Genomic DNA, 25,972 nt, shown 5'->3' with positions numbered 1-25,972 from the left:
TTCAACTTTTCACTGGCATGAAACGGAAAATGGTTGATTCAACTACCACTCGTTGGGCTGCGATACACCCCCGACATGTCTGAGCTCTGAGCTCTGAGCTCTGAGTCTCTGGACAGGAGTTTGGTAAGGCTTTCGTGGGGCTTGGCTCCATTTCTCATTCCCAAACTCCATCCAACACACTATCCGGACGGAACTGCGGATGTTGTTTCTCGAGGCGTCAGACTGTCAGAGACTCAGAGTTGCATCGTGAAGCTTCGTAGAGAATGGAGCAAGAAAATCAAGGGACCTAAACTGGGTCTAAACTGCAATATTTGGAAATAGGGTCCAGAACTCATCTCCACCCCCATTATCATCCCTGTCTGGGAGTTCCAGACCATCATGAACAGAGAGACCTGAGTAACCTTACCTTGGCTGCGGAAACCTACACGTCGGTATGCATCCAGATAGCCACTCTTGCCACTGCTACGCTAGCATGCTAGACACTTGGACTGCGCATATCAACCAGACAAAGACGAACAGGAAAAGGTAGAGAGTTTCGAGCGGTAGAGGAGACAGCTGCGTCCGGGGGAGAAATGCGGAGTGCAGTGTTGCTTTGCGCATGCGGTCCCGGTCCACCGGATTGCTCCTTTAGGAAATCCGAGATGCTCATCCCTTTCTCGTCCCTCCTTCATCCCCTGCTCATCCCTACTCCATGAGTCCATGCCACACCACCATCAGTCACTCACTGATACCAAGAGTGGCAGAGCCCAGAATGAGCATCAAACTATTTGCCTTATGTGACCATCTATGATGTACATGTATCTCTGTCTGCGCCACCAACAAATTGGAACCCAACAAGAACGAAGAAGCAAAACCCAATGATCGGTCAGCAAACCCAGCACTCAAAATGTCAGACAATCAAAGCATCTGATGTCTTCGTGACGCCGCAGGATCTGCTCGCCCCTCTTCGCCCTCCTCCCCCTATTCCGTGCTCGGCTCCGTACGGATATCCCGTAGGCTATCTCCTACCGCAAGTCCGCAACCCAGCACCCCGGGGGCCCGAACAACACAACGCGCAAGCCTGCGAGGGTTTGATGCTCTCGTGACTCTCGTGACTCTCGTGACTCTCGTGACTCTCGTGACTCTCGTGACTCTCGTGGACCTATACCGACACTCCCGGCCAAGACCCAAAAGACCACTTATCCTCCAGCCTCTCGTGCCTCCGCACCCCGGCGCCCTCTCCCACGCCATCGCCCTCGCCCTCGCCCTCGCCGCCCCCTTCCCTGGCGATCCACCGCTGCACGCCCCAAAACGCCTTGAGGTACGATATCCCCAGCGCAAAGTCCTCGAACCCGATCGACAGCCCCGTCACGGCCATCTTCCTCCTGACGAACCGCCCCTTGGCATCGGCCGCCGCGTTCGGGGCCGCCACCAGCATCACCCACAAGAACACCCCCGGGATCCCTTTCCATGTAGTCATGCTCACGCTCGTCAAACTGGCATACGCCGCCCGGAGCATCTCGGCGTCGTCGAACAGCGAAATCTGTCGCAGAGACTTAATGGACCAGCTGTAAATCACGGCGGCGATCCTGACGGTCTCGAGGATCCGTTCTTTTTCGGAGGAGCTGGAGGCGACTTGTGTGGGTCCCGTTGCTGCTGCTGTGCCTTTCTCCCGCAGCTTGTCGTACAGCCACGATGCGGTTGATCGAATCTTTGATTTGCTCGCCCCCGACGCCGATGCCGATGTGACGGACTCCGTGAGGAACCGCACGTCGTCCAGGATCTTGGCCGTCGCGGCGCAGATGCCGAGCTTCTCTGCGATGCTCTCGAACCGCGGTGCGGACGCCAGCAAGGGGCTGTCGTAGCAGTATGGCCACGTCGTCGGGATGGGGATTTCCTCGTCCCGAGCTGGGTCGTTTTCTAACCAGTAGAGATCCGTCTCAAAGGCACAGGCAATCTCATAATCGGTTCTTTTTGATCTTGTGTCAGCAAGAACTTACATGACTGGATACGAACTCACTTGAACTTACAGAATTAGGATGGATTCTCCTACAATGTCTCCCAGCCCTCGCATGCCTTTGCGAAGTTTAATCATGCGCTTGATGCCTCTCATGTGAGCGAACATGCTCTCATCGGCACCCCAAAACCACTGCGAGGGAAATTAGTGTCTCATTGGGGGCGGTTGATCAAGATGTTTTTGGGGACTAGAAGTTAAACTGACCTCCATAACGACCAGATTCACAATGCACCGGACCATCTCAGTCGCGATCGCATCAAATGGTCGCCGCATGTAGTCCGCAATCATTGACAGCACCCAGGACTTGAGGGCGAGCGACTCGGGACTCTTTGCGACTTCCACCCCTCGCTCGAGTGACTGAGTCATCGAGGACATGAGAATGCCAATGTTGGGAAACAGAGGGGATTGCAGCATCCACGGTAAGACCTCCGTGAGGAACACGGGCGGCTGGCTCTGGCCATCAATCGACACCATATTGGGCGCGACGAATTGGACGTCTGTGGGCAGACTTGTCAGCTACCGATGCTCCAAGGGTGATGACACTGAGGATCTTACAAAAATGTAAAAGCTCCGTCGTTCTAGGCCCTTCGTGGAGCGGCATGCCGTGAAGGGTCGTAACTTCAGTGAGGATACCGCCGATGGATGCGATACTATTGTGGAAGAAGGCCAGGGGGTCACCGTCTCCATCGAGAAAGAGGTTGGCGCGAGTCTTGCCCTTCGACACGGCCCTCTCCTCTTCTCGATTGTCCTCGCAGCAGTCTCCCCCGAGGCGTGCGTGATCATGATGGCTCGCGAAGCATCTCGACTTGGGCTCTCCCCTGTAGCGATTTCGGACGGGCAGTCTACCGGGTAAGTCCAGGGACGCGATGCCGAGTAACGAGGTGGCGCAGAGACCGTGGAAAGTCACCTCTGTCTGCTTCCCCGATCTCGAGGGAAGCGTGGACAGCTCAAAGTTGAGGACTTGTGTTTCGTACACCGGCTTCGGGATACATGGTCCGAGTTGGACAATGGTACACTCCACGGGCGGGAACCGCCTCGAGCAGTTGACGCACTGCGCGCCAGGCTGTCGGGTTATGCACTACCGCATCTCCATTCTTTAGTCTTGTGTATGAAATTGAAGTGATCAGGTTCCGGTCGTTCTTGGACATGTGATACCGTTACAGGGCGGGTGGATTGGTGTTGATCTGTGATGGGCCTTTGGTTAACTAACCTTCTGCTTCCGCCTCTGACACTCGGTGCACGACTTTTGGAGTCTCGCCCGTCTCTTCGGAGCGGATGGCAGCTTCGATGATTCAGAGGCCATGATATTCGGCTTATGATTCTCAGCTCAGCATGGTGAATGTGAGGCAGAGATGAGAGGGGAGTGAAGCCTCTAGATCGGACCTTTGAACCACTGACATGCCCTCAATTCAGCCACGGCTGAGGACTCAATGAGATTTTGGACCATGTCTCGATTGGGGGATAGTACGGGGATGGGCTGAGCCAGCAGGCCGCTTTTGATGTTCTCTCAGCACATTGCTTGCGCTACCTCATTTTTCCTTTTTCGGATTGATGCATTCGGTGCCTCAATCCTTTCCCCTCATTTTGTGTCTCATGATGGTCACGTACCACCTGTGCATTTGTTTCCATCATGACTGAGGCGTCGCACTTTGGAAGATCGACGACAGTTGGCGGCGCTTACTTGCATGAAAAGGCTGCCTGCGGGACGGGACAGATCTGTGGGCGAGATGATACCCAGCGGTGAGACGGATGGAAGAAGCGAGATGAATCTAGCACCTTCGACCGTTTTTTGCCCTGCCATTTAACACGCTAGAAGAAGATGATTGAGTTTATAATAGAATTGAAGTTCCGCATCACGGCATTTGCCTCAATTATTTCGCCATCAAACGCCCGTAGTCAATCATACTCCAGATACTCAATCGCAATGGCCGATCAGACACCAACAAATGTTACCGGCAGCTGCCTCTGCGGCTCCGTCAAGTACACCGTCGCCGGCGGATTCGGTTTCGGAGTCGTCTGCCACTGCAACAGCTGCCGCAAGTTTACGGGTTCGTCCTTTGGCGCGAACAGCTTAGTCGAGACAAATGTATGACACCCGCTTCACCCGCCCCTCCAAGGTCACATGTTCAGTTACTAACATATCAATAATTCCAGAACCTCACCGTCGACGATCCAGAGAAGAAAATCAAAGTCTACAAGGCCGGGACGTCCAACTCGGGCAACTCCCTGGCCCGCTCGTTCTGCGGCGCCTGCGGCTCTTCGCTGTTCGTCGTCAGCGACAAGGACCCCGGCCGGATCGCCGTCACGTCCGGGACGATGGATGACGCGCAGGGCGTGGAGGGTGAGGGTGTTGAGCTGTGGAAGCCAAAGTTGGAGTTTTTCTGTACTCGCAAGGCGAAGTGGTTGACGACTGCTGGGACTGCGCAAAAGGATACAATGTGAACGGGTTATGCCACTTCAGATGGCTTTAGTATTGGTGTTAGTCTGTGTTCGTGTGGTTGTGTGCAAGACGCAAAGATAGGAACCACGACATTGAAGTACGGGCCGTCCCGTTCCATCTCCTGACTGAGATACAATGCAGAGGCGGAGAAAAAGTTTCATCTGCCCTCCTTTGAAAGAGTCGCTTGCATGCTCGCTGATGTCACTCTGTCAGTGTTACATTGTGGCCGCAGCCTTCGGCTACTAACCTCCGGCGGCTCGTATCCCGTCATCGGCACCATCGGCCGTGTCGGGCGGCGGCGAAGGACTCCACCTCTCAAAGTGGAGATCGCATCCTCCGGCCGGGGGCGATCTGTGATTGCTGGAGAAACTTAGGCCGAGCTCAACCGCCGGCGAGCACCGACGAGCACCGACGAGCTGTTGGATGGAAAGCCTTCACGTGAGGTCAACTTCCAAAAAGTCCCCAACCAACTGCAATTCTATTCTTGGCACTGCCATCCTACCTTAGAGGTACCATCATTTCCATTGGAGATCGTCAATATGGCCTCTCATGAAGATGGACCAATCTTCCTCAACCCCATAATCCCGGGCTTCAACCCAGACCCAACAGTCTGCGTAGTGCCAGCAACAGAGTCAACCCCGACGACATATTTCCTCTCCACCTCCACCTTTGAATACTTCCCAGGCTGCGCCATATACACCTCAACGGACCTCATCAACTGGAAGCTCATCGGGCACGCACTCACGCGCAGAAGCCAGATCGAGCTGAGGACCGTCGAGACTGGTGCCGGGAGCTGGGCGAGCACGCTGCGCTATCGGCCCCATGAGAAGCGCTGGTATCTCGCCAATGGGCTGTTTCAGAGATATCGACCGACGAGTGATGTGAGCAAAGACCATGCTTATAATTATGGGACGATGTTCATGTGTATTTATAGGAGCGTATCTTTCCTCGGGGATTCTATGTTTGGACGGACAATATCTGGGATGAAAACTCCTGGTCAGATCCCGTGTACTTTGACAACCCCGGATTCGATCAAGACGTGAGTAGCTTGTTAGAACCATACATGACTACGACTAATCACAATCACAGCTCTTCTGGGATGACGACGGAAAGGTCTACCTCTCAACAACAGTCCGCATGGGAAAGCGAACCTCCGGCCTCAAACTAAAAGACTTTGCCATCCACATTTCAGAAATAGACATTTCCACAGGCAGAACGCTCACCCCGCCGCAAGTGATCCGTGAATCCCCACACGGAATCGCAGAAGGATCTCACATCATCCGCAAGGATAAGTTCTACTACCTCTTCACCGCCGAAGGCGGCACAGAAGCCGGCCATCAAGAGTGGGTCTTCAGAAGCCAAACGGGACCGTACGGGCCGTGGGAGGGGCAGGGCAAGGCTCTGTGGTACAACGGGCCCGACGAGGAGGTGCAGAGGACCGGCCACTGTGACGTTTTTGATGATGGCAGTGGTAAATGGTGGGCCGTGCTGCTCGGTGTCCGGCCCGTGAAGGTTGGAGAGAAGTATCTCGAGCCGCAGATGGGTCGGGAGACGTTTTTGGTGCAGGTTGACTGGGTGGACGACTGGCCCGTCTTTAACAAGGGTCGCAATATCACACTTCAAACTAGTGGCAGGGAAGCGATCCAGAAGGCCACCATTGCTGACGCTGACGGAGTTAAGTGGAAGGCAGATCTGTCCAGATCCTCCCTGGAGATTGGCTGGTATCACAAGAGTGAGTTTGTGCATTCGAAGCACTGCTTTCAGAGCTGAAGCTGATTTTGTCTTTCTAGATACGCCCATCAAGCCCTGCCATAGCCTGACGGAACGTCCCGGCTACCTGAGGCTCTACGGGAATTGCTTCGATCTCAATAGTCCCGAATCGCCCGCGATGATCTTGAGGAAGCAGACGTCTTACAGCGAAACCTTCAGGGCTACGATGCTCTTCAAGCCCAGTCGGGCAGGGTATGAATCTGGCATCACGGTCTGGTGGAGTCAGTACTCTTACGCCACCATTGGCATTGGCGCTGTTCAACCACAAGACGGAGGACCCGCCGTCCCGATAATCATTACGAGGGAGCCTACGGGTAAGGTCAATGAGCTCAAGGTACGTAATTGGCCACCTGATTCCTTTCGGGACTCTTCCTAATGATCAAAGGTGACGCAACCCCTGTTGGACTCGGGAGTACCTGCCCTTGATTTAGATCAGCCAGTAAAGCTGTCAATCACCGCCAATTCCTCCGACTATGAGATAAATCTCTCAGTGAATGGGGTTACGACGACCAAGATTTTCAAATCAGAGGCATTGACCGTCTTCCCTCCCGTAGGAGGGGCGTTCTGCGGCGTCATGTACGGGATTTACTCATTCGGCCAGAGTGAACCAGTGCTGGACCCTTCAGATTTCACAGACATTGAGATCCGAGAAATCTGACCGGCAAAGTAAACAAGATCATAAGGCTGGTCAATCTTGTGCTGTACTCTGCGCCTTCGGTAGATTGCTTCTGTGGGATATCAGCTGGGTTGAAACCCCAAGCAATAAAACAGCCAGCCAGGCGTTCTATAGACTTGATAGCGTCTGGACCGGAGCATTTTGGATTCTTCCCCAACAGCCTGGATCTCATCCCAAGTTATTTTGAGTTGGAAGTAAGCTCATCTCGGCGCGTGAAAGAGCTTCACCTACACAGACCTCCTTTCGGACTTCTTCAACCTCGGCGCCGCCCATCCTGCAGAGTCGCGAATGCTACCTTACTTTGAATCATGTTGCCGTTTACCTTCCAACAGTCCGAAAGCTACAGTTTTCAGCTTCTGAAAGTGCCGCTTTGATGTTCCTTTTGGAGTGACTAATCTCATGGTGTACTGCTCCGAAGTTCGTATGATGTAGCTATTGTGCTTGGTAAGCCACAACTTTGAGTCAACGTCAAGTGAGATGAGTACACGTACTTTTAGTTCCTTCCTTGAAGTAGTTTCTCTCGTGCGTGGAAGTCGTAGAAAGCCACAGCAGAGAATCGCTCCATCACCATGGCATCCTTCATAAAAACAGAACACTACGAACCCTACCCAGAACTGTCCCCTCACCTCCTCCAAACACAATTCACCAACAAAACAGTCGTCATAACCGGAGCCGGCTCCGGCATAGGCGCATCCACAGCCCGCAGCTTCGCCCAAGCCAACGCCGCAAAACTCATCCTCACCGGCCGCACCGAGTCCACCCTCCAGCAAACATCCGCCGCCCTCAGCGCAGACTTTCCCGACATAGAAGTCTCTCTCCGTGCAGGCAGCGTCTCCTCCCCGGAACACGTGGCATCCCTCTTTGCAAGCCTAGACCGCTCCCCGGATGTCCTTGTTAATAACGCCGGGTACCTCTCCGAGCCGGTGAGCTTCGTCGACGCGGATTTGAAGGATTGGTGGCAGGGCTTCACGACGAATGTGTTTTGGCACGGCGCTGATGACGCAGACGTACCTCCGCCACCGGAGGGGCCTCAAGACTGGAGCCTATGACGAGAAGCCGGGTGTGGTGATCAACATCAACACGAAAGCGGCGTACGTATTCCATATCCCCGGTATGAGCAGCTACGGCGCAAGCAAGGCCGCGATGCTGCGCCTGGCGGAGGTCATCGCTGACGGCGTCCCGGCGTCTGAAGCGCGCGTTGTCTCGCTTCATCCTGGCGCGGTGCAGACGGCCCTATTGACCAAGTCTGGGCTGAAACGGAAACTGACGGATGAGAGGCTGGCGGGGGACTTTGTGGTTTGGAGTGCTTCGGAGGAGGCGGGGTTTTTGAATGGGCGGATGGTGTGGGTGAATTGGAATGTCCCCGAGTTGGTTTCGTGGAAGGATGTTATTGTCGAGAAGGATTTGTTGAGGACTAGCATCAAGGAGACTAAGTTGTGCGAGGGGTTACTAGCTGTTGGGGATGACTTGGTGCGATGTTTCCATGTTGGTGTTAGTTCAACGGTCTTCCGATGTAAGGCTTCTAATACTTACATCTATTCGTTCTGACTCCCAAGGGGGGGTGTGCTCTTGCATGTGGCAAGTTGAATCATCCGATCGGAAGCCTCATTCTTGGAACACAAGCAGTAATGTTCCATTCAGTGGCGCAGCTTCACTCATTAAACGTTGTACAGTTTTCTCAAGTTCGTGGCTCAATATATACATCGAATCGAAGGGCTATTTACGGGTTTAGTCAGACGACAGCAACTCTGACATAAAGACCAACCACCACATCCTCACACGAGAAAACGCCGGTGACATTTCTAGTTGGTTTCGGCGACGTGGTTGGTGACCAAGCAAGTCCACTCATCGGTACCGTAGTAAATAGTGTTGCCGTCATTGTGCGACTGGCCGGTGCTAATCGTGTCTCCAAGCTGCCAGAAAGCGTCGCCGGCCATGCCCGCGGTGGCGACGGAGGCGATTTGCCATGGTCTCTCGATCGTGCAGTGGTCTGACGGCGCGCCGTCTATCATTTAATGGCTTTGGTCAGCATTCCTTCTACTTTTTCCTGTGAGATCACTGTGCCTGGTTTGCGACGTACATTCTTCAAAGAAGCAGGGCTTGTTCGCGGCAACGCAGGCCTTTGCGTGGTCAGCCACCCACTTGGCGCCAGTGTCGTATCCAACGCTCCCTATAATTCGTTAGTGACCTTCCACTTATGCCTCACTATCGTGAGTAGACTTACATGAGTTGGGGTAGAAGTGGAACGTTCCAAAGTCCCTAAAACAAAAATCAGATATTAGCATCACGGGACACTACCACGGAGACCAAGTTCGAGGGGGGGGGGGGGGGGGGGGGGGGGGCCAACGTACAAGGTAGTAATGTTCAACAGACCAACCCAGTCCGTTCCCTCACCGTACTGGTAAGGGTAAGAAGTGTCGCCAGGCAGACCCATGCCCTCGTCGCCGAGCGTCACCATGTGGTTGGGGTCCAGGGACTTGACGTAGGCGGACGTGGTCTTTGCCCAGTTGTAGATGACGGAGGTAGCGCAGCCCTGGCAACGGGGCTCGTTGGCCAGCTCCCACGCGAAGATGGCGGGGGACGCCTTGTACCGGTTGACTACGGTCTGGACGTACTTGAGGTACTGCGTCTGGGCCGCCGTGTTGGTGTACCAGCCGTTGTGGTCGCCTCCGAACGCGTTGACGTAGGCATTGATTCCGCCGTAGTCGTTCCTAAGACATATATCAGATGTGGCCTTGAAGGGGTGTTTGGGGAGGAACTCACCAGTTGTTGACAAAGTTGATGATGAGCTTGATGCCGTTCTTCTCAGCGGAAGCGACGACGGCATCCAGGCGTCCGAGGCCGTTTTCGCCCGTGTTGATTTGCGAACCCGACGCACTCAGGTATTGGAACCCTACTCAATCATTAGTACTCTACAGACAAAGACTGAGAAAGCCTAGGAATGCTTCATACAGTTGTCATACTGGGGAATCGTGTTGACGTCGTTGAAACCCCAAATACGAAGGATCCGGAGACCAGAGGTCTTGAGATGGCCCAGGACGAGGTCCACGTCGGCCGCGTTGGTGAGGAAACTGCACCAGTAGCAGTTGGTACCGGGGTAATACTTCGCCACGCCGTCGATGCTGAACTTGGTGCCGACGGCCTTGGGGAAGCCTGTGCTGGGCGGGTTCGTGGCCGAGGACGTCCGGGATGTCGTGCCGACGGACGAGGTAGTTGCCGCGCCGGTCCAGGTCGCGAGGGTGCTGGAGCGGAAGGTCGTCGTCACGGCGGAGCCTGATGATGTTGGTTAGTCTCTGTAACTCTTCTGGCCGAGGCATTGGAGAGACATACCGGGGAGACACTGCGAGTACCACTGGTTGCTATACGTGCAGACTGACCCGGCAGCGCAGGTCGTTGCCCCGGTCCATCCCTGGCCACCGCATTGTCCGTACAAGGGCGCCTGTGCAGAGACGGCGGCCGCGAGGGTGAGCGCACCAGCGACTGCGGACTTCATTTTGAAGGTTCTGTCGATGATGTGTTGTGGTTGTGAGGAGAGAGAGAGAGAGAGAGACTGGTATTCCTCTTGTGTCAAACCGGTGGGATGGCCACCCATATTTGTATTCACGAGGGTCCAGAAGTCATCTCCGCTTCGACAGAGCTGTCAATATCGGGAACCGCCTCGCCGGATCGACGTCTTCCATGACTCCCCTCTTTGAAAAAGGCTTGTCATGCTAAGACTTTTGGAAATTCCATCAATGGCGTCTCGGGAACACGGGCGGATGTAGCCATATCGGATGGGGCCTGGGTCCCTGGATCGACTATGGACTAGTCTGGTCCGCAAATCGAGGGGATGGTCACCCAGGAAGGGGACGATGTGGAGGGGCAGGGCCGCAGGAACGAGCAGACAGATGTATGATTCAGTTCAGCTCTGGTGAAGGGGTGGGCCGACGGGGCCGGTACGACTTGGTTTCTGCGTCGTATTGCATGCTTTGAAAGGGTATCGTGGATGCTCCAGACGGGACTACCGGGAACCAGACACCCACGATCTACGGTTGCGAATCCCGTCGATCCACCACGCGGTTATCTCAGAGTCTAAGTGGTGAAGTGAGCAATTACCAGCCTTCCCAACAGCCACCATAGTAACTTGGTCAAATCACTGTGTGTGATGAGAAGGGAGAGCGAGGTTAGTGGCGAGACATTCTGACCTAGTTCTTGTCAAAAAAAGTGAAGAACAAACAAGAATGAGGCAGGTTGCGACTCTTGGTGTAAGTTCCGCCTCGACGTATGGGGCTGCAACGGCGGAGCGTCGTCCGCCGCAACCCGCATTCGAATAAATTCGCCGGCGTTGACCCCGCTAACGGACATTGGCCACGCCGAGCTCTACTCTGATGGTTTCCTCCAAAAAAGACTCAATTGCGAGCATAGAGTACCGTTCCTGTTAGTTGAGAAGGACATATAAGCTGGGAATTCTGACTTTCACACCAAAAGGCCATTATTCGTGTATCTTTTGTACTTGTTTCCTGGGTCATGCGGAAATTACACACCCTTGCTTGATTGAATATTATAAAGCACAAGGTCGTTAGGTGTAATGGGGAAGCCAGAATTCAACGTTTGTAATGCAAAACGACGACAATTTCTTCTCTCTGCATCTTACATACCTAACTGCGTATTCCTATATTGGAGTATTCCTATATTGGAGGAAGGACACTTACATCTCTTCTCCTTCGCTTGTCACTTAGCGGCTGGGGATGAATGGCTAAATGGTCATAAGATGGCGTGCCGACTATACCTGCTGTTCATTACTTGATGTCAATCACCGCTACCCTTTCCGATTCATGATGGACGTCTTTTCATTTTCTAGTTGTGTTGGAAGGAGCAAGGCGGTCTCGGTACCTCACTTACCAACTTCATCCGATCACTTTTCCCACCACCTGAATAGCGACTGAATACGCACTCGACCAGAATACACAAGAAGGCTATATACCCCCCTTCAAACCCATTCCTGTCACCAGCCAGCAGGTGCCCGTCTAGGTCGACGGGTCGGGTCAAACTGGCTGGGTGGTGAAGTGGTTAAAGTCGACAATCAAGCACGCCCAGAGCCTACTCGACGACAGGCTACGAGTTCGAGTCCGCATACGATCCCAGCATGAGCACCAAGAGATGTAGCCCCCAAATCGGCACCACCGGGGGGGGGGGTGTGGGGGGTTTGTGAACTCTTTTTTGGTTTCGGCAGAGCTTGTATTTAGGTGAATGAATTGTGTGTGTATGGTCTCGAATGTTGGCTTATTTTCGTAGTCCAAGTATTTTTACGTCAACGCACCAGATGAACTCATTGATAATGTTGTCATTACTTCAGCCTTTCCTATAGAATTCAATGAAAGTTCATCGTCGACAGCACTCCTACGCGAACGAGGTTATTCAAGACAACACGATAAGCTCAAGCAAGGTGTCGGTTGACACGGAAACACGGGAAGGTGCACGGCCCAGTTTGCGGGGACAGCTTGGCGCCACACTCGGACCCCGAGTGCCTGATGACATAAGATAACAAGCGGGACGATGACGCGGTTGCACAGCCTCAAATGGGATCATCAGCCCCTGAGCTGCCTCCATCCCCCGTCCTACTGTACAGCGAACTGTTCGCTGCCCATTCCCATTTTCATATTGCAATCCAGTTCTTTCTTATTTTCATCACCCGACCGAAACGACGTTTGACAACTCTAAACACTACCTGCCCAATATATACTCACTGATCGATCCCCCTGTCAACCCGACACTCCGGCCTGTCTCACTCTTTCAATACCCACCTTAGAAGGCATCACCAACCAAAAATGTCACGCTACTCCCATCTCGACACAGACGAGGAACGTCTCCCGCACGGCATGCGCCGCGTAGGCTACGACGCCGACACCCAAATCTACACCTTCCAAGACGCAGACGGAAGCTACTGGGAAGGCGCGCCCGGCGCTCAATACGGCCAACTCACCCAAGTCTCGGGCGCCTCATCCGCCGCCGCCGGCGTGGCCACCGAAGAAGCCGAGCCCTTTATGCAGGGCGGCGAGCTCAACCGACGACGGAACCCATGGGACGATAGAAAAGGGTGGAGGCATGAGATGAGGCCGCTGCTCAACTTTTTCGTGCTCATTGGGCTTTTCCTGCTCGTTTTGACGTGGTGGCTGTATCGTACGCCGTCGTCGACGGGCGGGGCCGAGGAAGAGGAGGAGGTTGCGGTGCCGCAGTGCGGTGGGCTGGCGGTGCCGTATAAGATTGAGATTGGGAATACGTGTTGGGCTATTGCTGAGGGCCAGAAGATGACGATTGAGGATTTGCTCAAGGCGAACGAGGGTTTGGATTGCGATAAGCTGATGCCTGGGAGCTTTATTTGCATGCCTACCTTGGGATAAGGCAGGATGGCGGTCTCCCCGAAATGAGGATTGCGGATGTCCATTTGCTGCCGGATACCCCCCGAGGAGGAATATTCTTTTTTGTCGTTTTGTTCTTATACCTTTCATCCTTGGTATGTACTTTGTTTCTGGGGTTCCATGATTAGAATTGGTCGAGCTCGACGCTGGCTTCTCAGACTGGTCTCTGGGAGGTGTGGACCGTAGAGGGCTGAACAGCGGCCTCCGCTGCCACTGAATGTTAGCTTTCGTGGAATCAACAGGGTGGTCCGAAATTGAGGGAAGTGATGCAGCCTGTGATACTTGGATGAGCAACAACGAGACACGACGTTGAATTGAGACACATAGATGTTGATTAGGCATCGAGAAGCAAGTCGCCAGGCACTAATCATCCCATGCAAGTGACCTGGCATGGGGCAGATTGGATAAGGAAGGCTTATCGCACCCGTAGAAACCAAGCCGTTTTGGACATCGTGAGCGGAGCTTCCCCAGGCTGGCTGGCAGGCCCGGCGGGGGATGGTGGGAAATCCAAGGGCAGGAAGGTGACTGTGCCGCTTGACCCGATTCGGTACGAGGGCTGCGGGGGGGGGGGGTTGCGCGCCAGCCGTATTTTGTGAGGTGCCCTACTTGTAGATCTCAGCGGACGGGACGAAAGAGTTACATGTGCCGGAAGTACCGGTGCATATCCGGGCCCACTGTCGGGTACCTTGCACCAAGTACCGTCTCCTTCCCCCAGACAATCCCGTCTCAGCTCTGGTGTTGGTCTGTGCCTGGCGTCGCCGCCTTTGACGGCTATTTCTAGTCGAAAGGGGACCAGATAGATGAAAACTGGAAAAGAACATAGATGGCAGCGATACATGAAGCATTTGCTGATTAGAGGTCTCCAAACTCTCAAGGTTCCTCGCTCCAATTGGGATCAATTGTAAGGACAGTCGTCGAGGAAGAGACTCTGCAGGGTGGACCGACCGCGATGTGCTGGCTTGCCGACGGGTATCGTGCCCACTGGGGGGCGAAAAAGGGACTGGATACTGCTTCAGCGCGCAATTCGTAAGAAGGAGACGGGTTTTTCCCTATGCTCATATGTTGGAAGGGTTTAGCGCTTGCCTCTTCCCCAGAATTACAGCGTCTGGGGAAGTGGACACTGTGGAGCAGTCCTGAGCGGGTCCCCACTCGCCCCACAGCACGGCTTCTCGCCTGCTGCAATTCCCTTTCCCCCCATTCGTCCCCCCTCCTCTTGCGTTGCTCCCCTCGTCTGCCCTCTGTGCCTCCCAAGCCCCAGGTCCCCCTCCCTTCCCGTCTCCAGCGCTGCTCATCTTTCTAATTTCAGTGGAGTGTTGCCCGGACCCCCTGTTCTCGTCCCCGCTATCCGTCGGTGAGTAGAGAGGTGAGTGAGCAGGGCACATAGTCCGACACTTCTTGCCAGAGACTACCGTTCATGCGATGGAAGTCGAGAGAGTTCAGTCAGTGAGTGAGTGAGTGAGTGAATGAAGAAATAAAGCAGAAGACAATACGCAGGACACAGACCCAAAAGACAAACATGGCTGTACCTAGATGGTTCGTGTGGGGTGGCTTCATGCCCTTTCCGTCTTCAGCAGAGTCCAAGGTCTATTAGGTTGTGAATGCGTGTGTGCAGCTCAAGAGTCTGGGGAAAACGCGGCACGGTCGGTCAGGGTCATCCCGTTCTTCCTGCTTCATCTCTGTCGACGCTGTGTGAGCTCCTCTCCATCGCGCCAGACTTGTCTTGACTCGTCTTGCTATGGCCAGATTCAACTGCTCGTTCGCTTCTCATGTGGCATGTTCATCACAAAGCAACTCCTCGACCTTGGGACCTCTCCGCCAGAGAATGGTCTCTGAAGTGTCTCTGTTCAATGCGATACCAGCCCATGTTTGCGTCACTCATCTGCCCACCCCTCCACGTCGCAGCGTTGCACCAGGCGGCTGGGCCTACCATTTCACTTTCCTCTCTCTCACCTCTCGCCTCCTTCTCCTCCTCCTCCTCCCACACACGGGGCACCATCACAATTCGGCGCCAGTGTTTGTGCGCTTCTCTCCCCTTGGTATGGTCTCCCTCGCCTTGATGTAGTAAAGGTACTTGGATACCCCCCCTTCCACCAGTCAAACATCCTCATCAACCCCCCAAACACACACCCCTTCCCTTTCATCTGGCACCTTGGGCTGTGACGGCGACGTATGGATAGACCAGTCACGCGTGGATGATCTGTCTTACCCCGCACGCTCAGGACGGGACATCAGAACCGTCGAGGCAGTGCCCCTGAAGCCCAGAGAGAATAAGTTCCCTTTAAGAAGAGGACATCTACCTCCTCTTTCATGGCTTTTGGTCTTGTGCGACTTGTCTTTCTATCTCATCGAATCATCTCATCTCGTTCCATCCAGCCATCATCAGCTCGGAGGACATAGTACATATCACAAGCCAACTACAACCACAGCGGCGTTTATACATCACCAACTATCAAGGTCGATTAAGATCCCAGCTTCACTCTCCATCCTCTTCCACAAACCCGTCCACATCACATACACATCACACACACAAACACACAAACACACAAAATGGCCCCCCGTATCCCCGCCGCAAAGTCCACCGAGACCCTCTGCTACGGCGTCGCCACCGTCGGCGCCTTCCTCCCCATCTACCTCATGCTCCCGGGAGCCGAGCAGCGCCTCGCCTCCCAGACGACAAAGTGGGCGCCCCGCTGGGAGCGCAACCTCTCTTACTTCACGCCCGCCGCCGAGAGGGGCATCAAGCGCGTCGAGCCGCCCGTCTCCAACATTGTCCGCCGCATCGACAACAGGCTACCCCTCGAGAAGATGGCAAAGGGCCTCGACAAGAGGATCAAGAACGGCATTGACCGCTTCAACAACACCAAGTAGATGTCCGACGGAGACCATGGTGTTGGAGGGGGGAAGGTGAGGAGAGGGGTGGCGAGAGTTATGTAAACCCGCGTATACACTTGTGCAGCTGGATAGGCTGAGGAGAGAGTGGAGGATACCGGAAAGATGATACCACATCTGGCTCTAGAGATATAGAGGATGCATTAGATATCTCATAGAAGACACAGCAACAAACAGAGAACAAATAAAGCAGTTAAACTAAACACTTGTCTCGACTCCCTGTGCAATACCCCCATGTGCCGCAATGATCCAACTCGCAATAGTAATTCCCAGCACTGGCTGTACGTTTTGCTCGAAGCGTGCCGCCACAGAAAGCCGTAGTTTCATACGTTTGGTGGTGGGCATGGATGCTTGCATCTCGCTGCCACCTCAATCTGCAGATAATCAGGCCATGATGAACGACCATGAACGAAATGCACTGTCTCACCTCCCCACGAGCGGGGGTTTTCCCTTTCCCATGCCGCATTGGATTCCCCAATTCTTTTCGTCATTGCCCGTTACGCGATACAGCAATACAACGTTGATGGTATTTTGCAAAACAAAAAAAGAAGGGTTTGCAGGGAGCGGTCCGATGTGCTTGAATTAGCCGCCGAAGCGAATCGCAAACGACCTGTTTTGTGGCCTCATCCTTTCGTTTCTCTGCCTGGCACTCGCCATGTACAATGCGACCGCATCTGCATCTGCATGTATCGGCACGGCACCGCCCGCACACTGGCCCGGATGGCTTTGTTTCCTCATCGAAGGGGGGACCCAGAGATTGATCGATCTTGTCGTGATCTCGTTCCATTTTATTTTCTTCTCCGCCGCCCGCTTCCCGAGCCTCGAGGCTGCTATGCAAATGCACTCGCGTTCCCGCGTGCATCTCTCGTAAACGATCGATGGCGAATTCCCGAATGATACCAACACTGGTTGGCACGCGACGACAAAAGAAGCCGGCCGTCTACTGTGCATCTGTTGGCGTTGCCAACGAAACGAAACCTCGAAGACTCGAACATTTCATCGAATACATGGCGCTGCCCAGAGCTGAATAGCTACGCAGTGAGTGGACCGGATACCAGCCGCTGGAGATGCCCTTGGCCCTCCATCTGCCCATCTGAGATCATTGCCCGGTGTCCAATGATCTGCCCGACAATGGAAATGCGGCGGGCATCTGCATCTCCAAGTTGTGGTTCTGAGGAGAACCACTCGGTTCCTCCGTGCTGGGCATTTCATGCGGGTTGATTTGGCCCACATATGTCGAAGACTCTATGCAAACTGCCAGAGTTGTCCTATAAGTTGTTCCTGTCAGCCCACATATCCATCATGTCGTAAGTTCTTCCATACCAGCCGCCAACGTTTCCTCTCTCCCTGCATCGCTGCCCTGCAAGACATACGCTTTGTCAGTGCAATCCGGTCATACTTTTATGTTGTTCTTCATTTCGATCGGGACTTAGTTGTATTTGAAGAAGAAATGCCCAATTCGGTCGACTGGGAGGCAACTGCTGCAGGACAAATGATGGTCCTCGTTTGCGGAGCTATCTCCTCACGTCACGAAAGCTGGACCTTCGTTAACGTCGTTTGTCGGAGAAGCTTCCCCCGGCTTGAGGCTTGAGGACAACCTTTTGCAGTAATAAAAGCCCTGTTGGCAATGTGAAGGCAGCGCGGCAAGCTCCTCGGAGGTGTTCAAAAATCTCCGGGCCATCGATGGTGTTGTGAGCAGCTTCAGCCCGTCATAATGCCGGATCCGCTAGCTCTGCGCCGAGTAAGTGAGCTGCTTCAGGCTTCTTGGCTGTTTCTATCAAGATTGTAGTCCTTCGGAGTGTCTTTTGCTGGGCGGTCTCCCGTCAAGACATATTGTAGTGTCCTTATCATGAGCTGCCTTATGACGACTATCAAAAAAGAGCACAGAAAAAGAAGCTCCAAGCATTTGACATGTGGGGCCATCGTGAACGTGCCTGCCTTATCTATGGCCATTTGGCAGCACCTGACGAGACTGTCCCTCGGCTGTCAACGGCTGGCCACGGTGTAGAACCCACCTGCCAATTTCCAGCGCATGAACCATCACGACGCGGACGCGCTGTAGAGCCGACCCAAAGTCGCATCCCACCATCCAAATGTCGATCTGTTGACGGCGCATTCGCAAATCGTCACCCGATCCCTGTCGACGCTACCGCAAGAAGGCTCGATATGACTCTACACTCGTCGAGGCGCAAAAATTCCTTCAGTCACGAGCTTGTCACGCACAATTTTCGACCGTACCTGAACTGAAGCATTTACAACCTCCAACACACCATCTGGTAATCCTGTTTTGCGCTATAGAACGGAAAACCTCGACAATGAACTCAATGGCCCTCCCCCGAGCTCTCGCGAGCACCACCTGGCGCGCAGTCGCCGCCAACCCCTCGGCACCGGCCTCTCGCGCGGGGTCCTTTGCCCAGCGATGCTATGCTACCCGCGCCGCGAAGACGACGGCCGCCGCTGCGCCTGCTACTGCCACCAAGTCCATCACTGCGGCGAAGAAGACCACGACCACCACGAAGAAGAGTGTGAGCACTTCTGCTGCTAGCAAGAAGGCTGCTGCTGCTGCTGCTACCACCACTACCACGGCTGCTGCTGCTTCCAAAACCTCCTCGGCCTCGACCAAGGCCAGTACCACCACCACCACCACCACCACCAAGGCGGCGGCCGCTTCGAGCACGACCCCGAAAGCTACGAGGACTATCAAGAAGGCCACTACGAGCACCACCAAGGCTGCTACTGCTACATCCGCTGCTGCCACCAAGAAGGCGGCTGCAGCGAAGGCTGCCGCTCCTCCTCCCGGCCCTGCTGCTGCTACCCCTGCTGCTGCCGCCGCCGCTGCCCCGAAGACACCAACCTCAGTCCCCAGTCCCGCGCCCACAGCAAGCTCTCCCACGAAAACCCCGACGGCATCCACCCCGAAATCGGCCTCCGTCACGGCGGCGGCGGCACCGCCGACAGCAGCTCCCATCCGGCCCTACGCACCCACAACACCCCCTCCGCCGCCAGCCCCAGAGGCGGACGCCCGTCCCAAGCTGAACCCGAACAGCAAGGAATACAGGAAAGCATACGGCACGGCGGCGAGGAAGTGGACCGCGACCATGGTGGCCATGCCTATCCTCCTCGTCACCTCCTACTTCCTCTTTGACAGATGTGAGCTAACACCCTTTTCACCACTACCCCTTTCTTGTCAGGATCCAATTACTAACATGGTTTCACAAAGTGGCTCTTGGCCATGAAGCAAAAGTAATGCCGGATTTTGAAGGTGCTAAGAAGGCCGCAGAGGCGGAAAAAGAGGTGGGAAAGTTGATGGAAGAAGTACAGGCGCAAGCCAAGGCGGCATAGAGCCGTTAACCATAACCATATTGTAATGATCTTGATGAATACCCACTCCTATTCTTACCTGGCCGACTTATATCTCCCCTTCACGGTGTTTTGACCCAGCGCCCGCTCTTCCCAATGACGAAGAGCCTTCACACTGGCGGCGACAGCATTGGCTGTGGCCCACGTGAGGACTTTGTTCAACGGCCAGCGGCACAGGCGGTTGTTTTCGTCTTGCTCACAAACGCATGTACTGGCCCTGGCTTGATATCTTGAGTAGCCAACAAACTAGCTTGTATCACCCCTTTAGATCAAAAGAGGGTCATATGTCCATTCCAACTTGAACTCTGTTATAGGCGTCTTCGGGAATTCATCTTGGTGCCAAGCTACCACATTCGATTTCGCGCCAGCATAACACCCGCACCAAGCAGTCCTGCGACAAAGACCCCGCCGATGACAATGCCTGCGATAGCGCCTGCTCCAACTGATCCGGTATCGGGAATGGGCTCGTCGGCCGCTGCTATGGCGAGCAAAGCGCATGCGACAAGCGCATGGGAGGAACTCGGCTGGGCATTCTAGTGTTTGGAGAGGGTGAAAGGAATTTGATATTAGCTTTGAGGCTTTCCTTGAGGAGAATGTAAGATTTGAGCTGTTGTAATTCAGACTGCGGCAATTCTGCTGACTTCTCAAGTGTAATATCGAGCTGTACTTATTTACATGTCAGGTCCGCTGAGAGATGCTGTGTATCATTCTTTCACAGTTACTCCATACACTGATTCGCAGCTTTGGGCACTGCTCAGATCCAGATGAGGTAGATGTGCCGATGAAATAAACCACAGGTGACGTAAGTGATACACGATATGTCACGTCTGGTCTTGGGAGTGAATGTGTTTGGAATAAGCTGGAGCCGCCGTCCGGAATACACACAGTGAGTCTGAGCCGGTAAGCCTTATCATTAGTCTCGTGCCTTCCCATCGTAACAACAAATATCGGGCCTGGTGACCGAATGGTGAACGTCGTGAAGTGCTGACTAGTAGTCCGTGATGCTCCGTACTCTTCAGGATTCCGGCGTTCGAACCTCGGTCGGCTCCTGTTGTTCTTGCTTTTTTGTTTTGACTTGTTCGGGATGTCGTATCATTTGCTGCTGTGTTCATCATTCAACCCTAGGGCAGCGTCTCAAAATCTTTCTGTAGATCCGTTGGCTCACTACATCGACCGTGCTGAAGGTAGGTAATTTGAATATTCACAGAGCAGCCTTATGGGACGGATTGCTTATCTTCTCGAACGTGATACTAGGTCTGCTATTCATTACAGTCTAGATACTTCCTTGCCCCCCTCCTGGTGCTGCTGGTCCTCCTCCGGATTCCCGCAAAACGTCACAGTCTTTCTCGGACCCATGATAGTGCCACTCTTGGTGAGCACCTTCCTCTTCCCAGCCGTCGTCAGCGGCGGATCGTCATCCTCATCTCGGATATAATATGCCCAGTCCGCGGTTTCATCCAGTTCCGTCTGCGAATACCCGTTCCCCAACCACGCGAACCTATTCCCGGCGTACTTGACCTCCAGATCATCCCACCGAACCTCCTTGATCGCTTCAATATAGTGCAGTGTCGAGCCCGGCCACAGCGCCACGACAGGTCCATCATCACGGGGCTTATACCACGACCGACACGAATCCGACCAGACGGTCTGCGGCATGAAAGACTCCTTGTAGTCCACAAAGTCACGAACGGCTTCCTCTTTGGGCGTGAAGGAGACGACATTGGTAGTCTGGTAGCGATCAATCACCTTGAGCATCCAGTCCGCCTGCGCCTCGATGGCCGGGAGGACGGGACCGTTGCCGATGGGGCAGTTGGGCCCCAGCATGATAAAGTAGTTTGGGAACCCTGATGCACCCATGCCCAAGTATGATTCGGGATCCGTGGCCCATTTATCCTGGAGGTTCTCGCCCGAAGGGCCGACGATGGGGAAGCGCGGCTTAAAGGATGTATCAAACCCCGTGGCGCATATCAGCACGTCTACGGGGTATTCCCGCTCGTCGTCAGTGACGCAACCGCGTTCCGTAATCCCTCTGATCCCGCCGTAGACGACTTCCACGTTGGGCTTGGTGAGCGACTCGAGGTAATTGACACCCGGCGTCAACCGACGACAGCCCACGCTCCAGTCCGGAATGAGCTTCGACTCGAGCGAGGGGTCGTTGAGCTTCTCCTTCATCTGCTGGATAAAGTACGCATGCGTGTCCTCGTTGATCTTGTTGTTCTTGAGGAATATCCCAAATTGCCCATTGAGACCAGACTCGTTATTCTTGCGATACTCGAGGAGGGCCCCGGGCTTCGTAGCGAATTCCGCCTTCTCCGCGGGGCTGAATAAGTGCTGTTCGAGTCCCTGGGCGGGTGACACCCACGTCGGTCGGCGGATGAAGGTCGTTACGCGTTTGCACTGTTCGCGAATCGCGGGCAGGACTTGGATGCCTGAGCTGCCGTTGCCAATCAGGCCGACGTGCTTGCCCTCCAGAGAGACGGCGTCGTCCCAGTTTGCGGTGTGAAGCAGCTTGCCGCGGTATTTTGAGAGGCCTGGGATCTCTGGCCATTTCCAGTTGTTGAGGACGCCGCCTGCGTTGATGAGGAAGTCGCAGTGATCGACGATGGTTTCGCCGGTGGATGTGTCTTTGACGTGGACGTCGTAGCCGCCGGTTTGTGGGTTCCAGTAGGCGCCGATGACCTGGTGCTGGAGCTTGATGTATCGGTATAGCGAATACTTCCTAGCAAAGTTTTCAAAGTATTCGAGGATCTCCGGGGCGGGTGGGTATACGGCGGACCAGTCCAGCTTTGGTTCAAAAGTCCAGGTGTAGTTGTGCGATGGAAAGTCACAGGCGCATCTGTGGAGGTCAGAACTTGAAGATGTTGGGTCTAGGAAGCCTTCAATGACTCAGATTAGAGGTATACGTACCCGGGATACTTGTTCTCGAACCATGTCCCGGCTACCGAGGGGTTCTTTTCATAACACTGAAGCGAGTAGTTGGAGAAGTGCCGTTGGAGCTTGTAAGCCAGCAATAACCCAGAAGCACCCGCACCGACGCAGATGATTCGGACGTGTCTCTCGCTGTGAATTGGACCTGAAGGGCGTCTTGCCGCGTCTCTATCTCCCGCGCTTGTGGGTTCTGGGAGCAGAATGTCGCCCATGGTTATATCAGAGTGACTCGGACAGGCTCGGATGGAGTGTACCAAAAGTAAAAGTGATCAATGTTACATGAAAGCCAAGCTCGAGGAGCTTGGTAGTAAGAGAACACAGAGAGGCGAATATTTATGTCAACGTCTGGTAGCCACGATATTGATTATGAAGAAAGGTTGCTAGCAAGCCGGGGAGCTGAAAGTCCCCGGTTACCAACGTCACTTCTCAACTCATCTTATCTTTTGACTGGAGATATATCCCTAGCGACCACAAACAGACAGTATTTCCGCCAAAGGGAAGCCATAATCTTGTCTGCTTGTATCTAGAGGTGAGATCCAAGCCTACAGCTCTTTCCAGACACGGCAGACATCAGACAACCTCGGCGGTGGCGTCTAGGCTGCCCCAGAAGACGGCGGCATGCATGTCATTCTGCAGGTGCGGGCAGCAGTAACATCAGACGATCAAGTCCCTTGTGGCATCGATAACAAATCCAAGAGTCATTTCGAGTCAGGATTGTAAGCCGCAAGACGAGTATACTGACTCGAAAGTTTATCCTGCCTATAAGCAAGGCAGGTTATTTGCTAAGAGATGGCACCCACTCGGGCCCAGCGGAATATGGAAACATCAAAGATGGGGTGGGTGCTGATCGAGACCAACTTTGGCCGAATCTGATACGCCATTCTCGTTGCTTGCCATGCTGTAGAGTAGGTGCGAGCGCAACTTGGCTGATGTCGTCTGTACACGAGCCCGAGACAAGTATGCATGCTCAAGAGGGATTGGCCAGACGTCCTTCGGCAGTTGTTCCTGAAGTAAAAGGGTGTTGCCGCCCCGGGAAGGATCTAGTGTCCACACTTCACTATGCTGCACTGTATAAGTGATCTTCCGGATGTCATACGTAGTATATGACCGCAGGTCTCGGCATAAGCCCGACATAATAGACCACATCAAGGTAGCAGTAACGATCTTGGCCAGAGGGGCAAACGCGGCCTTGCGGGGAAACAAAGTAGAAGGTGGAAACGACAGCGGGTATGCCGGAAGACCTCTACCGGAAAACGGGGCGTGGACTGGGGTTACACAAAAGATACACGCCTTCCTAGGCTTGACTTTAAGTAACATCGACGAGTAACGTAACGGACGTATTGGAGGGGATGCCACTCAAGCTCGCATCGAAGTGCGGAAGACTTCGCTTGATTGAGAATGGAGCTCATCGAGATCCTCGTCACGATCTTGTCCAGAACAAAATGTGTCTGCATATGAGTTGTCCTTTACATGCTGTTGGACATTTGATGATAAGTTGCAGATGCTCCATGCATGACCAGCCAATCAGGTTCAGAAATTGAAGTCCATAACCATCGCCCCCAGCGCCAAGTATCGAAAGACGTTGGTTATGTAACCCCATTATCAACTCACAACCTTGATCTCGGACTCCTTGCGGCCTCCTCTATTGCCGCCGCATCTCTCTTAGACCACTCGCGCATCAATTTCCTCTGAATCTTGCCGCTCGCAAGCTTCGGAACCTCATCGACAAAGACCACACCACCGACGAGCGCCTTGTGCTTGGCAACCCTCGGCTTGATCCATTCTTGGATATCTTCTGGCTTGACCTTCCCTTTTGAGATGTCTTGGAGAGCTACGTAAGCTCTAGGCCACTCATTGCCCTTACTGGGGTGTGGTGTCAGTCTTTTTGGAAAGCTGCAGGATATTCCAATATTATGTGAATTGCTTACAGTGTGATTCCAACAACGGCCGCGTCTGCTACGTGCTCATTCTCGAGCAAGACAGCCTCCAATTCTGCAGGCGCAACCTGAAGGGCGTTGACTTTAATAAGCTCCTGCAAACTTGTTAGAACGCTTTTCCAGAATCGAGGTGGCGAGGCAAGGCCCTTACCTTCTTACGATCCACGATCCAGAGGTAGCCATCTTTGTTGCAGACGGCGATATCACCCGTCTTCAGCCAGCCATCCACCAACGTCTCCTTGGTAGCAACCTCGTTGCGCCAGTATCCGAGGCAAATATTGGGGCCCCTAATACACAACTCACCCGGTTTGCCAAAGCCAACCTCCTTGCCCTCGTCGTCCACCAGCTTACAATCACAGTTTGGAACCAGCCTACCCACACTGCCATTGTCGTCTTTGATGCCACCAGGCACCATCACACCCCCGCAAGTCACCTCCGTCATCCCCCACCCCTGGTTGATCTGCACGGAGAACCTCCTCTGGCACTCATTCTGCAGCTCGCGTGACAACGGGGCCGCTCCGCAGAGCATGTCCTTGACGCTCGACAAGTCGTAGCGGGCCGTCTCTGGCCGCTTCGACAGCATGACGAGAATCGGAGGCGCGACTTGCAGGTTGGTGATCTTGTACTTGCCAATGGCGAAGAGGAAATCTTCATACCGGAACTCTCTCATGATGTATATCGGAACACTCAGCTTCATCGCCATGAGGACGGCGTAGAGCTGGCCGTAGGCGTGGTAGAGGGGTAAGAAGCCGATCCATCTCTCCCGCGGCCGGTTCTCAAAGGAATACGGCTTTTCCGCGTATCTCATGTAGATCGTCTGCTCGACGTTGGCGATGAGATTGTGGTGTGATACGCAGACACCTTTTGGTAGGCCGGTCGTGCCTGATGAGTAGTTGATGGTTGCAACGGTGCGGGTTGACTCTTCCGCGGTCAACTCTGGCCATTGATACGAGTCTGCCTGGGCTGGCGTGCCAATCATCTGCCTCCAGTCCGGAACACCTTGCTTGACCGGGTTCTCAACCTCGGATAACTGAAAGACCCGAGAACGAGGTATTTGGGACTTGTCGGCAGCTTCCAAAACCTGGTCTAGATGATTTGGGTGGACGAGTACAACCTTGGCCGCAGTATTGGTCATTTGATGCACAAGCTCTGTACAATGTTCAGTTCAAAACATCCAATGAATAGTGGCGGTTGATTTGAGAAACATACCGGGGACTGTGTACGCTGGGTTGGCGCCGCTGAATACGCAGCCTACAGACACAATACCAAGGTATGCCACCGGCACGAAGATTTGGTTGGGTGTGCATATCAAGACTACATCGCCGCGTTTGAGACCGAGGTTTTGGAGGCCGAATCCAAGTCTCTTCACCCATTGCAGCATCCGTTTTGGTGAAAGGTTGGTCTTTTCATCTTTACAGTCGATCCATATGGGTTCATCAGATGGTGTTGACTCTTTGGGAAATAGGTATGAGAGGAGGTTCGTCTTCGGAATATCCAAGCGCGGATAGGGCGAGTTGAACACCATTTTGATCGGTGGCTATCTCTGGTACGCTCAGGAAATAGAATCGAATTGAGGCT

At 54.0% G+C, this 25,972-nt stretch overlaps 10 protein-coding genes across 10 annotated transcripts; 6 read left to right on the top strand and 4 right to left on the bottom strand.

Annotated features, from left to right (window-relative positions):
* Positions 1-1,141: 1,141 nt before the first annotated feature.
* On the bottom strand, positions 1,142-3,299 carry BDP81DRAFT_330994 (uncharacterized protein; the record flags this gene model as incomplete). The annotated part of the gene is made up of 5 exons (XM_060585471.1): positions 1,142-1,949; positions 2,010-2,128; positions 2,201-2,493; positions 2,552-3,074; positions 3,207-3,299. The coding sequence occupies 5 exons, from the start codon at positions 3,297-3,299 to the stop codon at positions 1,142-1,144; spliced, it is 1,836 nt and encodes a 611-aa protein (XP_060439984.1).
* Positions 3,300-3,920: 621 nt separating this feature from the next.
* On the top strand, positions 3,921-4,438 carry BDP81DRAFT_454037 (glutathione-dependent formaldehyde-activating enzyme; the record flags this gene model as incomplete). The annotated part of the gene is made up of 2 exons (XM_060592894.1): positions 3,921-4,082; positions 4,151-4,438. The coding sequence occupies 2 exons, from the start codon at positions 3,921-3,923 to the stop codon at positions 4,436-4,438; spliced, it is 450 nt and encodes a 149-aa protein (XP_060439983.1).
* A 537-nt stretch (positions 4,439-4,975) lies between these two features.
* Positions 4,976-6,864, top strand: BDP81DRAFT_330972 (beta-xylosidase; the record flags this gene model as incomplete). Its single annotated transcript, XM_060585469.1, has 5 exons — positions 4,976-5,317; positions 5,371-5,475; positions 5,526-6,168; positions 6,227-6,540; positions 6,592-6,864. 5 exons carry the CDS (start codon positions 4,976-4,978, stop codon positions 6,862-6,864), a joined length of 1,677 nt encoding a protein of 558 aa, XP_060439982.1.
* A 587-nt stretch (positions 6,865-7,451) lies between these two features.
* On the top strand, positions 7,452-8,399 carry BDP81DRAFT_502229 (uncharacterized protein; the record flags this gene model as incomplete). Its single annotated transcript, XM_060595561.1, has 3 exons — positions 7,452-7,861; positions 7,908-8,274; positions 8,379-8,399. 3 exons carry the CDS (start codon positions 7,452-7,454, stop codon positions 8,397-8,399), a joined length of 798 nt encoding a protein of 265 aa, XP_060439981.1.
* Positions 8,400-8,684: 285 nt separating this feature from the next.
* BDP81DRAFT_464944 (fungal cellulose binding domain-containing protein) lies at positions 8,685-10,375 on the bottom strand (the record flags this gene model as incomplete). Its single annotated transcript, XM_060594214.1, has 7 exons — positions 8,685-8,887; positions 8,963-9,052; positions 9,107-9,141; positions 9,234-9,593; positions 9,646-9,775; positions 9,835-10,155; positions 10,213-10,375. The coding sequence occupies 7 exons, from the start codon at positions 10,373-10,375 to the stop codon at positions 8,685-8,687; spliced, it is 1,302 nt and encodes a 433-aa protein (XP_060439980.1).
* Positions 10,376-12,689: 2,314 nt separating this feature from the next.
* Positions 12,690-13,262, top strand: BDP81DRAFT_454033 (uncharacterized protein; the record flags this gene model as incomplete). The annotated part of the gene is made up of 1 exon (XM_060592893.1): positions 12,690-13,262. The coding sequence occupies one exon, from the start codon at positions 12,690-12,692 to the stop codon at positions 13,260-13,262; it is 573 nt and encodes a 190-aa protein (XP_060439979.1).
* A 2,565-nt stretch (positions 13,263-15,827) lies between these two features.
* On the top strand, positions 15,828-16,148 carry BDP81DRAFT_398938 (uncharacterized protein; the record flags this gene model as incomplete). The annotated part of the gene is made up of 1 exon (XM_060588520.1): positions 15,828-16,148. One exon carries the CDS (start codon positions 15,828-15,830, stop codon positions 16,146-16,148), a length of 321 nt encoding a protein of 106 aa, XP_060439978.1.
* Positions 16,149-18,105: 1,957 nt separating this feature from the next.
* Positions 18,106-19,575, top strand: BDP81DRAFT_475293 (uncharacterized protein). Its single transcript, XM_060594730.1, has 2 exons — positions 18,106-19,319; positions 19,390-19,575. Exons 1-2 carry the CDS (start codon positions 18,485-18,487, stop codon positions 19,509-19,511), a joined length of 957 nt encoding a protein of 318 aa, XP_060439977.1. The 5' UTR covers positions 18,106-18,484; the 3' UTR covers positions 19,512-19,575.
* A 1,178-nt stretch (positions 19,576-20,753) lies between these two features.
* Positions 20,754-22,669, bottom strand: BDP81DRAFT_502219 (uncharacterized protein; the record flags this gene model as incomplete). Its single annotated transcript, XM_060595560.1, has 2 exons — positions 20,754-22,365; positions 22,437-22,669. 2 exons carry the CDS (start codon positions 22,667-22,669, stop codon positions 20,796-20,798), a joined length of 1,803 nt encoding a protein of 600 aa, XP_060439976.1. The 3' UTR covers positions 20,754-20,795.
* Positions 22,670-24,064: 1,395 nt separating this feature from the next.
* BDP81DRAFT_331185 (4-coumarate-CoA ligase) lies at positions 24,065-25,919 on the bottom strand (the record flags this gene model as incomplete). The annotated part of the gene is made up of 4 exons (XM_060585484.1): positions 24,065-24,320; positions 24,386-24,489; positions 24,546-25,543; positions 25,604-25,919. The coding sequence occupies 4 exons, from the start codon at positions 25,917-25,919 to the stop codon at positions 24,065-24,067; spliced, it is 1,674 nt and encodes a 557-aa protein (XP_060439975.1).
* Between the last annotated feature and the right edge of the window lie 53 nt (positions 25,920-25,972).

The sequence above is a fragment of the Colletotrichum phormii genome, assembly GCF_030913505.1.
Source record: "Colletotrichum phormii strain CBS 102054 chromosome Unknown BDP81scaffold_26, whole genome shotgun sequence".
Lineage (NCBI taxonomy): Eukaryota > Fungi > Ascomycota > Sordariomycetes > Glomerellales > Glomerellaceae > Colletotrichum > Colletotrichum phormii.
This window is presented reverse-complemented; position numbering and strand designations above follow the sequence as displayed.